Here is a 13811-nt window from a genome sequence, read left to right as displayed (position 1 = left end):
AGTTGCGATGTCGGTCGTTGTCAGTTTCGTGTCTGCCATATCGGTCATCGGAACTCCAGGCGAGATCTATATGTATGACACTATGTTTGCTTGGTCACTGGTGTCATACGCGGTTTCAAACTGCCTCGTCATACGCCTCTTTCTTCCAATTCTCTTTCGTTTACGCATTACCAGTGTTTACCAGGTATAAAACTGAAATGGAACTATCCCCCACTATGTAGATATTGTTTCTTAATTATTGGTAAATGACAGGTGTTATATCAATTAATGTCCTAAAAATACAGTTCGCTATTCATGTAATAATATGATACCAAGTATCAAAGCGCAGTTGAGTATATGCACATAGTAACTGCGCTATATAAATGGACATATTATTATTATTATTATTATAAAGCTTATGTCATAGTAGTCCAATACGATTCCGGACGACGCTAAACTTGATTATGCCACATCGTACGATCTCCCTTCCATGCCTACTGACATCGTGTCCCTTATTTTAGCTTTACTATCGCTCGACAAATTGTCGATGCTCAAAAGTCTTTATTATATAATTTGAATTCGCTTCTTTCAGTTCAATTTGATTCAGGGGCGTCGATCCATTTTTCAGATTGGGGGGGGGGGGCAAAATCATTAACGTTCCAAAGGCACTCGATCGTACAAAACACACACACACATACATACATACATACATATATATATGTATGACTCATGAGATACAGACACGTATCTCACCAACAAATTAATGCGAAGCGCGAACTGATTTTTTTTTTAGTATACTGACAGGAAAAGCGTGCCTGTAGCCCTAAGTAAGTCATGGGGAGCATACACAGATAGTACGAGTGCCGAGAGTGAGCTTAAATTTCTTTATATTCTGACCTGAAAACCTGATATTCTAATCATTTTTGGTACCAATGATTAAGATTGGTGTCTAAAAGAAGAATAGATGCGAGCGCGAAGCGCGAGCTGAAAATTTTGATATTTCGATCTGAAAAAATGACAGCTTAATTGACGTTTTTGATAAAGAACAAGATATATATCCAAGAAAAGATGCTTAATCGAAGCAGGTGTTCTTTCGAGGCTTATCTGAAAACGGGACATTTACATTCACGTATTTAATTAGAGAAGTATGGTGTTTTGCTACAGAAATAATGCGAACGTGAAGCGCGAGCTAAAAATTTTTACATTCCAATATGAAAAGCGGATATTTGATCACGATTTTAAATAAAGAACGAGTTGTGTATCTCAATCTCGCTTGCTGAACATTTGACATTTTTTTTATGCATATTCGGAATTATTGGGGGGGGGGGCAAAATGATATGTTTGCCCCCAATACTTTCATTGGCGGGGCGATCGCCCCCCCCCCCCAGGATCGACGCCTCTGTTTTTTATAATTTACATTTCCAATTTGATTGGCAGAGATGACCAGTTGAATGACCAGTTTGACGAAACATGAGACATGTTTCTTTAATAGAACCTACCCTTCATCAAAATAAATTCCATGTAAACTAGATAGGCATTGTAATTTTGCGCATGCGCTGAGTCCCTCCACCTACTTTGTTTCGTGAACGCAAAACAGACTTACTAACGTTACTTCCGCTAGTGTACGTGTAGATCGAAGTCTTGATTAACGACTTTGTCGGACTTTACTATCAATGCAGTTTCCGCTCAGGGACTCAGGGAGGGTTCAAGTACAGATAAAATGTATTGTCAAATGCCATTCATGGAAACAAAAACAAAACGACAGCTCTTAAACGATGATGAAACTAGCTGCTCTTCCGTTTCACCAATTTTCGACAAAGAATTATCAGGGGCCCGTTGCAAAAAGAGTTGCAATCAATCGCAATTCCAAAAATCATGCGCAACTTGGTTTTCAACCAATCAACAGTGCGCATTTTTGACTTGCCATTGATTTTTTGATTTGCGTTTAAACGTAACTCTTTCTGCAACGGGCCCCAGTTGTCTTTGTCACATGACAATACACTTCACGGTGTTCTTAAATCCGTCGTGCATCGCGGAAAAAAACTTCATGATGGAGTTCTTGTTTTTAATTTTGCTCAGCGACATGCGGATGATTCAGGAACAATTTAAATCTATTGTGAAATGCACATGATGACAAAGAACAACAAAGAAGTGTTTGTCGACAGTTGATGAATCCAAACAGAAGTGTCTCGTCCAAAGTTTCGGAGGTGGCGAAAATTTGCAAATTTGTTGTTTGTCCATTATCAACAAGGACAAAACTGCTGTTTGATTCACAAATTTTCTACTGTTTAGTTGCTCATTGCTATTATTTAGATATGATCATTTTATATCGTAAGATCAAAAAGAGCTTAATATACTTTTTTTCTAATAAACATGCAACTGTAACAGGAAACAAGATAATCTTTCTATACATGAGTATTGTCAGACTTCCTCCCCCTGTGCAGCCCATCTAGGTTTCTCATCGAATGAAGTTCTGACCAAATTCCAGTTAATGTTTCATGACATTTCTTTTCTTTTCATACAGTATCTCGAGATGAGGTTCAATCGAACAGTAAAAACTGCCTGCACAATTATATTCTCCATCCAAACAGTAAGCGACAGTCTAGGCAAAATTGGTTCTTAGATAGTTCCATGCTTGTCCCGTATTTGTACCTTTTAGGGGTTTCCTAACATATTCTAAAAAGTCACTTTGGAACCTTAGTTCTAAGGTTCTTTCTAGAGCTATTTAAGATTCTTAAGCCCGTAGAAAATAATTTAAACCCCCTTTTTTTCTTGAGGGTTCCAAATACGGGACAAAAGAGTTATAATTCGTACATCTCAGTGAAGTGTTTGTCGAAGGAGCATTCAATTAGATGGCATACCCTTGTTGAAAATTTTTAACCAAAATAGGAAATTTTTTGTTTATGAATGTAATAGATAAAAATGGTGCATCATAATGTTTGCAAGGGAGTGTCAATTGAATCAAGGACTGGAGTTACATTCTTGGTTGAATCCGCACAATGTAACAAATATCTCATGGGCTGCTTTTCAAGATCTAGGAGTACAGACAGGGTGATGGATAGCTCCTAGCATGTGGTTTTCTCAATTTAAATTGTATTTTCTAATCTTATATATGATAATAATTGAAAATAGCTTAGGGTGCGAACTCAGCTGCTATCATGGTATTTCATACCGAGGGTAACGTCCTCGTCGTGAATCTGAAAGCATTCATTTCATTTATCATAGTTGATCAAATCGGTACGACAGGATGCCAAGGTCAGGTTTGATTTTGGATGAGTTTTAATCGTATTTGTTTTGGCAACGATTTTATTTGCAGGTACTCTACATGGGGATTGCAATGTACACACCCGCACTCGCGATCAATGCAGGTCAGTTGATTGAGATATTAAAGCCATAAATGGAAATAAACGAAGTCGCAAAATGGATTATCTTAAAAAGGGTCATATAAAAACGACTTTATCAAATCCGAACACCATAGTCGTAGTGCATGATTTAGCATACACCATTTCATTTTTATTGCATGTTGTTTTATTAGTGCATAAATGGCCCAAATCGCTCTGTTGATAAGAAATAAAAACGACGGTCTCATAAATCAAACAAATCAATATCATAATAATGATATGTCATATCATTTCCCTATTATGATTTCATGAGTGTCTTATGTTATTTGTCGTAAACAAAATGTTTCAAGCGCTTCCTCATAATGTTGCGTTTAAATTGTCTGCGCAAAGCCCACAAAGATATCTGATAAAATTTTATGACAAGAAAGACTTAAGCCCCAGTTTTATTTCCTTTTGCAGTGAAAAATATGCGAAACTTATTATGTTCTTTTTAATTACATACACTGTGAAAAAAATTGGGCAATATTTTTACCCAATATTTTGCCCAACGTTGGGCCGATAGTCAACCCTACCAACTACTGGGCAATATTTTACCCAACGTTGTTGGGGCATTAATGTGCCCAACTGTTGGGTAATATTTTGAACTACATTTTGGGGGACATTAATTTGCCCAACTTTTTAATAAAGTTATTAACCCAACATCTGGGCAAGGCCTACACTCACTTCGTGTACCTGGTCCGTGTCGATCCGGAGACCTTATCCGAAAGTGCTTTGCATGCACAATAACGCTGCATACAAGTGCAAGTGCATATCTCAAGTGAGTGAAGCAAAAACAAAACAGCGTCAGATATATGTCATGTATGTAGGCCTATTCTGACAAATTCCTTACAAATTATGCTTAACGTAAAGTCCAAAATAAAAAAAATAAAAAAACGTTTAAGCAACTCATCTATGAAAGATTCAGCGAGGCTCCCTTTCACGGGCGACCAACGCTAGACGCATTGTTTTTACTAACAGAGCACTAGAAGTATAGGCTTATCGGTACCGATAAACTCACATAAGTTTAGTCGAATTCCTAATAATCTTTAGCAGAACTTGGCTAACAGTGGTGCTAATGTTAATACAAATCACTAATAGTGCCAAGGCACCAATAGTGATGATGTTAGTGAATAATTTCTCTCTTTAAAACTTTTCTCCCTTTCTTATACAGTTGTAATATACCACGACCGAATTAAAGGGGTATTCTGAGCCAAACAATATATGAATGAATTGAGTAAAATTAGATGAGGAAACAGTTGAAAATTCCTCAAAATCTGGTAAAAAATACTGACAAAATTCTTGAATATTAGAAATCAAACACTGTATTTTGCAACTGATATCATTGAGCAGCATGTGGCCATGAGTATGCAATATAAATTGAACGACAATGCCATATCCTCTAGCTCTTTCCCCTTTTTCTGATTTTATTGAAAGGAACTCGTAATTGACTCAAATGTATGTATGTCGCCCGAGTAACAAAACGATGATCTTTGAAGCAATATTCTGTGTGGACAAAATTTAATTAAACCTAACTTTGTATGAAACAACAGACCCTCATTGCAAATTCTTGGAGACATGAATTAAATTTCACCGAAATAGGGCCTAATGCAAAATTTTAAGAAACCATATTTTTTTTTACTAATTTCCAATTTCTATCAATTTGTCAGTGTTTTGTTTGTCTCACTTTACTGTTCGAACCTTTTTTTCAGCCTGGAGTACCCCTTTGGGAATAAGTATATAGCAGGGGATGTTGATTAGTGCCAAGATAATTCAAGATATATCATTTATTTAGGTGTTTAAAGAAATTTTTATGAACAGAACCTACATTAGAAAGAAGAAAAATAGCTGATGAAATTTATCGCATGATAACCATCATTGGCAAATACTCTATCATGAGCATGATGGGTGAAGTCTGTGAAGAGCATTTTCAAACAAAAGAAACTGATGAAAAGTGGGATTGCATTTTTTTTACAGAATCTCCATCGTAATATCATGATAGGCAATTTTGTTGATCTTTCTTAAGCGTATTCGATATTAAAAAAATTAAATTAGTAATACTACCTGATGCCATTTCATGTTTGATATGTAATAATAATTCAATTGTGTAGGCCTATATTATGATAATGAAAAACATCCCTTTACACGTTCCTAAAAATGATTTTAAACTTGTAGGATGTGCAAATAATTATAACTAAATCTAAGTTAAAATTAGATCGCTACCAAGACTACGCACAAATTATAGATTTTGCCTAACTCTAATCCCCTAACAACAGCTTTCTCTGCCTTCTGTGTGGTAATTCTACCCATGTTGTTAAGAGCTGATTTGTTAATGGATAATACTATACAGATTGTGATGTCAAGCGTTGATCTCAGATTTAAATAATGCAGTATATCCATCACGGCTTGATTACCGTTGTAACAGGGGCCGATTATTAGCGCAGTGTTGGTGAAATGTTACGCTAACAGCGTTTCTGTGCGGTCGATACTGATTTCCAGGAGGTGCTGCATATTGTTGATAACACCCTCATTATCGCCTCTTCCCGCCATGATGAACACGGTGTATCAAGTTTTAATAATTCTGGCAAATACAAATAAAAACTCGATTTTTCTTACACATGTAATGATGTTTATGGTACTCTTTAAAATGATATTTCCCGATTTCATGATAATAATTAATCTCCATCATTTAAAAGGAGGTGAAATTGGAATTCTTTATTAGTTCCTACCCGTTGTTATGTCGGTCACGCTAACTATGCCACGAAACCTACCAATTATGTAATAAATTGTAATAATGTACAATTATAACAACAGCAACCTCCCAAATGTATTTAATTCAATCTTTCCAAAAAAATCAATCCATTCATAACTATCCAACAAGGCGATTGGGTGAATTCCATTTACCACTTTTAAGAACTTTGCTGGCTCAGAACACATTTATATATGACGGACCGAAGTTATGGAACTCACTTCATAATGATATAAGAACTGCAAAATCTTTGAACTCTTTTAAGACTAAATTCAAATTATATCTATTAAAATCTTATAATGTATCCTCAAATTAAATCTAATTCATCATCTCTGTCAAGTCATCATTTTTACTATCAAGACTATAATTAAAACATAAATAATCTTTTTTTAATTGAAAAAAAAATCTGACACAAGTCCTTCTCAGTTGTGCTCGGTTTTGCACCTCATACATTATAAAATTTGTGTCTATCCTCATCTATTTTCTCTTTCTCTCCTGTCCGCTTATCCGCCTTCCTACTGCTTATTTATTTACGGCATCAATCACATTTTTCGCGCATTATATTCTTTCCAGGTCATTTTATATATATTTTTTCTCCTTTTATACACATCATTGAATCCAGTTTGCTTGAGTCCACGATGGCATGTGTTCTACCTACATTCAGCAGCACCTATCCATCTTCTCAGGGCATTCTCCCCTTTCTATTTTATTTTTCGGGGGGGGGGGGGGTGGGGAAGGGTGGATATATTTTAGGACGGGTTGTTTTGTCCTATACAAACTATATTATTTGATAACTTCGTATTTATTTTGTGAGTATTATTTCTCTATCATTTATTTATTTTTTCTCATTTGATTACATATGTCTGTATTTGTACTTTGTTATTGGTTTTGTTATCTATTTTTGAGGGACCCACATTGTACAAGCATTGCCTTTTAGTGGGTCGCTCCATTTCCATCTTAATTTAATTTCTATTGAAAAATAGTATACTTATTTAAAACCTCCAATGTGTAGTCCAAATTGTGTAAGTGTTTTTCACAACATATGTATTATTATTTTTGTTTCTTTGCACGGATACAAATACTTATGTTTATATATGGTATACAATTTGTTTTTGTTTGATGGAAGTGAAATGAATAAAATTGAATTGAATAAAATTGAAATGAATTGAATCTCATTTGATTTGTATTTATCTAGTATCTATAGTTTCATTTAAACTTTGAATTCAATTTAAACCTTAAATTCAATTTCTTGTACAAAATGCAGTTACTGGAATGGATCTGTGGGCTTGCGTTGTTTCTACTGGTGTCATTTGCATATTTTACACATCAGTGGTAAGTTATTAGTATTTTCTTAAGAATACACTTATGCATTTTGTATGCTTTCATGCAGATCAGAAAATTAAAGAGGATTGATAAAGAAGGTAGCATATTTGATTAACTTGTGCTTATAGAAAATGTTAGTGATGGTTGAATAATCTTATTCAATTTTACTATTATGGTACTACGTTTTTAATTTCTTCTAAGTTCTACTTCGTGTTCTTCCTTGTTTTTTTCCTAATGGCGCCACTCTTTGAACTTCTCGCTATTGTTATCATGATCAAATTATGCTTGTTCCTAATAATTTGTTTTACCATTGTAGCATTTTCGTTCGGTTTTATATCATAGATAAATATAATATCAAATTCCATGCGTATAAATGAAATCCTAATAATCACCAACATTATCATCAACAACGTTGCTAAAATCATCATCTTTCTCAGTATCACCATCACCATATCACCAACAACAACAGTAATATCAGCATCATCATCAACGTCATCAACATATCATTATCATCAACAACAACATTAATGTCAGCATCCTCATCAACATACCATCATTATCATCATCATCAACAACAACAACAACAACAACAACATCACCATCATCTTCTTCATCATCACACGTTTATTTTCCTCTTCCTTATCATCACCATCATCAAAAAGCCATAGCATCGTGATTATTACTGGCATTTTCCAATTGTGTTCAATATTAACTAGGGCGGCATGAAGGCCGTGTTGTGGACCGACACACTACAGACGGTCATCATCCTGCTCGGCGTGATCGCCGTCATCGTCAAAGGATCAATCGACGTCGGTGGCGTAGGGGAAGTCTTCCGCATTGGTCATCAAGGAGGAAGGATCAAGCTTGATCAGTGAGTTTTTAATATTATATAACAAATACTTGGCCACCCCTGCTGGAAAAAAGGCGCCGTACACGTGTTCACAGTGTGTTACATGTTGGACTTATTCACACGTAATTGATACTCAAGGCTCGGTTCCATTGCACTTACGGATGCAAAGCGGATATGAAACCTAAACAAAAATCTTACCATCCTGTGTTTTCTCATTGCATACGTGTTACATGCGCTCTATCCATCGAGCATCCGTTCACTGTGAAAAAGTTTGAGCTGCACAAAAATTATAGAACGCCGGTACGATGCAAATCCGAACAAGAAACATTGCATGTCAGTTATCATCCATTAAACGTCCGCTGTATCCTCTGTGCATCCACGCAAATCAGACCCACTGAAGCTGAACAACGGAAAGAGGGAGGAAAGATATGAAGGTACATGGAACGTCTATACATCGTTGGTAGCACGGAAATATAAAAGGTGTAAGCGTATGCATCTCGTAAACAAAGTATTCACCCCCTTCCCCGTAACCTTATTGAGTTATATTTTAAATTATTTTATTCATCACTTTTTGTTGTATTTTTATCTTTAAATATATATTTGGGGGGAGGGGTAATCATTGAAAAAAACAAAACGGTAGCACCCGCCCCGTTTTGCTAGCGTGTATGTCTCTTGGTCGTAATGAAAATAGCGATCAATTTTCTTGGTTTTATATTGCCTCTAATGGTGTAAGTTGATTCACTGTCATGTTCCCGTTGATAAATACAGTAAGGTTGAGGGAAATGTGATTCTACGAGGCAATTTCCTTTTCAATTGGGTCATCTGTTTATATTTAATGACATTGGCATGAATAACCCTGATATCGTACCGCAATACCCTTGAACTTTTTCCGAACACACTGAAACATTATTTTACCGAGTGAGAGTCCAATATATATCCATGATATTCAAACATACTAGAGTTCGATTCCTGCATGGCATTTCCAGGGGATTTGTCTTCGAATATATTTTCTTTCGATCTCTTTATTTGATAAAATTAGTACGCAACATAACATGGCCCTGGGAAGCGGGGGTGCTGAAGCAGCCTTGAACTTTACCTAGGGGTGCTACGTGTATATAGGCAGCACTCCCTGGAAATCTATATAGTAGGAATGACAAAATGGACAATTTAACTAAAATGGCCTAAATTTTGTAAAGAAACTTTGCTTGTCACATTTGTCATGTTTGTCAGGACCAAGATGACCTTCATTTTGACGTGAAACCCCTTTTTTCATTTAAAATTTACATCAGCAACCCCTTTGAAATAAAATCGTTCCCATGGCCATGCAACATAAACTCACATCACCGAAATTATTATATATTTTTTTTAATCTTTAGTCAGACATGGGCATATTCTTGAACGGAAATTCCTCCTCAAAGGTGAGGGGACACAATCAAATTTTCCATTGTTTTTACTCTTATACACTTACGCACACCAACCCATGTGTGGGTGTGTTGTGTGTGCGTGCGTATATACATACAAATATATATATATATATATTATATATATATATATATATATATATATATATATATATATATATATATATATATATGTATGTATATAACATATACATGTAAATGTGTAAAGTTATACATGTACAACAGCTTTTGGCAACTCTTTTTTATTTAAATATTGTAAAGAAATGGGAAGAGAACAATGGTAGGCGTAGCTTAAATCAAGGTTCCCCAGAGCTATCTACCCTTTGGAAAAATTGGTGATGCCGAAAAAATGTCCCTGCCGGGAATCGAACCCGGGCCCCCAGCTTTGAACGCCGGTGCCTTAACCACTAGACCACAGAGACGGTTAGTAGCTAGGGCGAGCCCGATCCGATTGACCGTCAGATAGACAGATTTTCGACACTATACCAATTATATATTCCTTTGTCGGGTGAAGGTGAGTTTTGAACAATGACAAGCCGCCATGCCTCAGCTGGATCAAAGCTATTGCTTCGATACAGTACACATATGGGAGAAGAAATACAAATGTGTAAAGTTATACATGTACAACAGCTTTTGGCAACTCTATACAAATATGTATATACATATATATATATATATATATATATATTATATTTAAATGTGTGAAGCTACCCTTATGGAACAAACACAGTGTTACCACAGTGTGTACCACAGTGTGTAACACAGTGTGTACCACAGTGTGTAACACAGTGTGTACCACAGTGTGTAACACAGTGTGTACCACAGTGTGTAACACAGTGTGTACCACAGTGTGTTCACAGCGTGTACCACATGTGTTTAATATATTATTTTGGGACGTGTGGTAACACTGTGTTTACAACACTGTGTAACACAGTGTTGCCACACAGTCGCCACATAGTCCGAAACACATATTAAACACACTGTGTACCACACGTTTATAACCACATAGTCCTTTACACTGTGGCATTCACCACATAGTCCACCACACTATGACATACACCACATAGTCCACCACACTATGACATCAACCACATAGTCCACCACACTATGACATATACCACAGAGTCCACCACACTATGACATACCACAGAGTCCACCACACTATGACATGCACCACATAGTCCACCACACTATGACATACACCACATAGTCCACCACACTATGACATATACCACATAGTCCACCACACTATGACATATACCACATAGTCCACCACACTATGACATATACCACAGAGTCCACCACACTATGACATATACCACAGAGTCCATCCCACTATGACATATACCACAGAGTCCACCACACTATGACATACACCACATAGTCCCCCACACTATGGTGCTCATCTTACTGTGATGTCTACCACACAGTCCACCACACGGACATTGACTACACAATCCACCAAACTGTGGTATGCATGTGCCACTAGCTCATTTACCACATGCAGTCCACTACATACCCATGCAGCACATACCATGTAGACCACTGCAACATAGGCCAACTGGAACGAAGCACAGTGTCCCGCAATCTTGACCACAAAAGTATACCATCATTGCCAATTAGTGCTGATCTCAATAGGAGTGGAAGCTAATAATAGTGTCACCAATTCAAATCAAATTTTAGAATATATCTTTCATCATTTTGCATACCCAGTTGTAAAAAAAGAAAAAAAAAATCAACACTAAAAATTTCCATCCTCCTGATCAACATAATTGATTTGAGAATTTGTCTGTTGTCACTGGCTGTAGGTACTTGGGTGGTTGTATCATGGTAGACATTGTGCTTTGGTCCCAATCTGAAGAGTAGGGAGAGCAATCCACAAGACACGAGAAAATATAATTAGAAATAAAAAATGAAAAAATTCATTTCGTTCAGTTTAATAAACAGTAATAAAATAAAAGCAACATGAAAATAACTGGGTCATAAATACCAGCACAGTGAATACAAACATGAATTTTTCTCCTCGATTTTCACAAGTAAACATACGTTGTGGAATGAAATTGTTTGGGAAAACAAGCCTGGTATGAAATATTTCTTAAATGTAAACATATTAACGGGGTACTCCAGGCTGACATAATACAATTTTAACAAATAAAGTAAAATGAGACAAACAAAATACTGAAAATTTCATAAAAATCTGACAAGGATTACTAGGGCAAAACAGTGCTATGCATGTCTTCATGAATATGCAATGAGCAAGCTGATGATATCCCACGTAATCTTTTGTATTTTATTTCAAAAAATTATATTTAGTCAAATTTTGTCACCAAATATAATTACAAAAATTGGATTGACAACTGATTTAGTTTGTAAGAAAATCATTGTGCCAACTTATTTTGTTACAAGGGAGACATGTCGTGTACACATGTAGGAAAATATGAAATGATCATGATTTTATTAAATAAAATAAGAAAAAGGAAGGTGGGGACATGACATCATTAGTCAACCTATTGCACATTCATGATGACTTGCATATGACTATTTTCACAAAATATTGCTAAGCTTGAAATTCTATAACTTCACTATTTGCTGTCAGATTTTCAGCGTTTTGCTCGGTGGATTTTACTATATTTATTTTGATATGTACCCCTTTAAGGTATCTAACATTTATGAGTCTATATTCTGACAAATTTATCTTTGAGGTTGTTCTTTCATTCAAATGCAAGTATCTTCATTCGAAACAAGATTTGCAAGGTTACAAGTGATGAAAACACCGAACTAAAATAACTGTTTAACCTTAAAAGAAAAGGTTACTTGAAAAAAAAAAACAAGTGGAACGCCTCTGACAGTCTCGCCTGCGTCACGCAATTCAATATAGCAACAATGCTGACTTTGAATAAAAACAGTGATACTTGATTACCCTAATGTTCAAGTTTACTTTCAAAGTTATGAAGACATTTCTAAAATCACTCCCAACATAGTCAAAGTTAAATGACATTTGACCTTAATCATTTGACTAAAAACTAGTGTAAGACTATCAATGATACTTGATTACCCTTATATCCAAGTTTCATGAACCAGAATACCAGATCCATAATCTTTCAAAGTTATGACATTTAAAAAATATCTCGAGCATGGTCACAGTTCATTGACCCTAAGTGACCTTTGACCTTAATCATGTGACCTAAAACTCATGCAAGATGATAAGTGAAACTTAAAGCTTGTGTATAGTTTTGGTAAATCCACCAAAATGCACCTATCACTATTCCAATTCATTGCTAGCTAATATGAATGGATATGCCCTATAACAGTTATGATGTGGAGGATATGAAATGAAAATGTGTTTTACAGGATAAATTTTGCAATTTTACATGGAAATTTAACTTGATCGGGTCACCCGATCAAATTAAAATATCTGTGCGTTTTTGTCTTTCAATTAAATCCTATTCCAAATCATGGAATGGGCTTAAACTTTCAAGATATGTTCTTTGTCTGTAACTTTTGGATATCTCATCACTAAATTTATGAAATAAGCGCTTGAATGCCCATTTTTTAAATTTAAAACAAGCATCTTCTCTCAGAGAAGTGCAGTTGGAAAAATATCTAACGGTCTCTACGCTTCAGTAAGACTGTCATATTAGATGATATTCGATTATCAATCACATTATTGACCCTTTACCAAAGCTATACACAGGCTTTAAATACTCATGTCCAATTTTCCTAAACTAGGTCGATAAAATTCCAAAGTTAAGATGACATGTCTCAAAAACTTTGGTTAAAGATTTCAATTTTGATAACCAAACATGGTCAAATTTTATTGACCATAAATGATCATTGGCCTTGACAATGTGACCTGAAACTCATTGTCAGTGGTACTTGATTACCCTTATGTTCAAGTTCATGAAATAGGATCATGATGATGACAGTTAAAAAAATTAACAGTTCAGGTTTCAGTGCTGTGACCTTTGACTTTGATCATGTGACCTGACAGGCTGACACTAATGTAAGATTATCAGCAATTTAACTTTTGTACAAGTTTCATAAAATAGGCCCTTATATTTTTAAAGTTATGACATAAAAAAAACTTAGACCCTAAATGAACTTGATCATTC

The 13811-nt window shown here is 35.5% G+C and overlaps 1 protein-coding gene across 1 annotated transcript in view; it reads left to right on the top strand.

Annotated features, from left to right (window-relative positions):
* The window catches only part of LOC121426836 (sodium-coupled monocarboxylate transporter 1-like), a 46277-nt gene continuing 32466 nt past the window's right edge, over positions 1–13811 (top strand). Inside the window, exons 1-5 of the mRNA XM_041623230.1 lie at positions 1–184; positions 2504–2569; positions 3296–3347; positions 7370–7437; positions 8145–8299. Of these exons, the coding sequence (XP_041479164.1) occupies positions 8–184; positions 2504–2569; positions 3296–3347; positions 7370–7437; positions 8145–8299 (518 nt within the window). The 5' untranslated portion in view covers positions 1–7. The remainder of the gene's footprint in view (positions 185–2503; positions 2570–3295; positions 3348–7369; positions 7438–8144; positions 8300–13811) is intronic.

Source organism: Lytechinus variegatus, chromosome 13 (assembly GCF_018143015.1).
Source record: "Lytechinus variegatus isolate NC3 chromosome 13, Lvar_3.0, whole genome shotgun sequence".
Taxonomy (NCBI): Eukaryota; Metazoa; Echinodermata; class Echinoidea; order Temnopleuroida; family Toxopneustidae; genus Lytechinus; species Lytechinus variegatus.
This window is presented reverse-complemented; position numbering and strand designations above follow the sequence as displayed.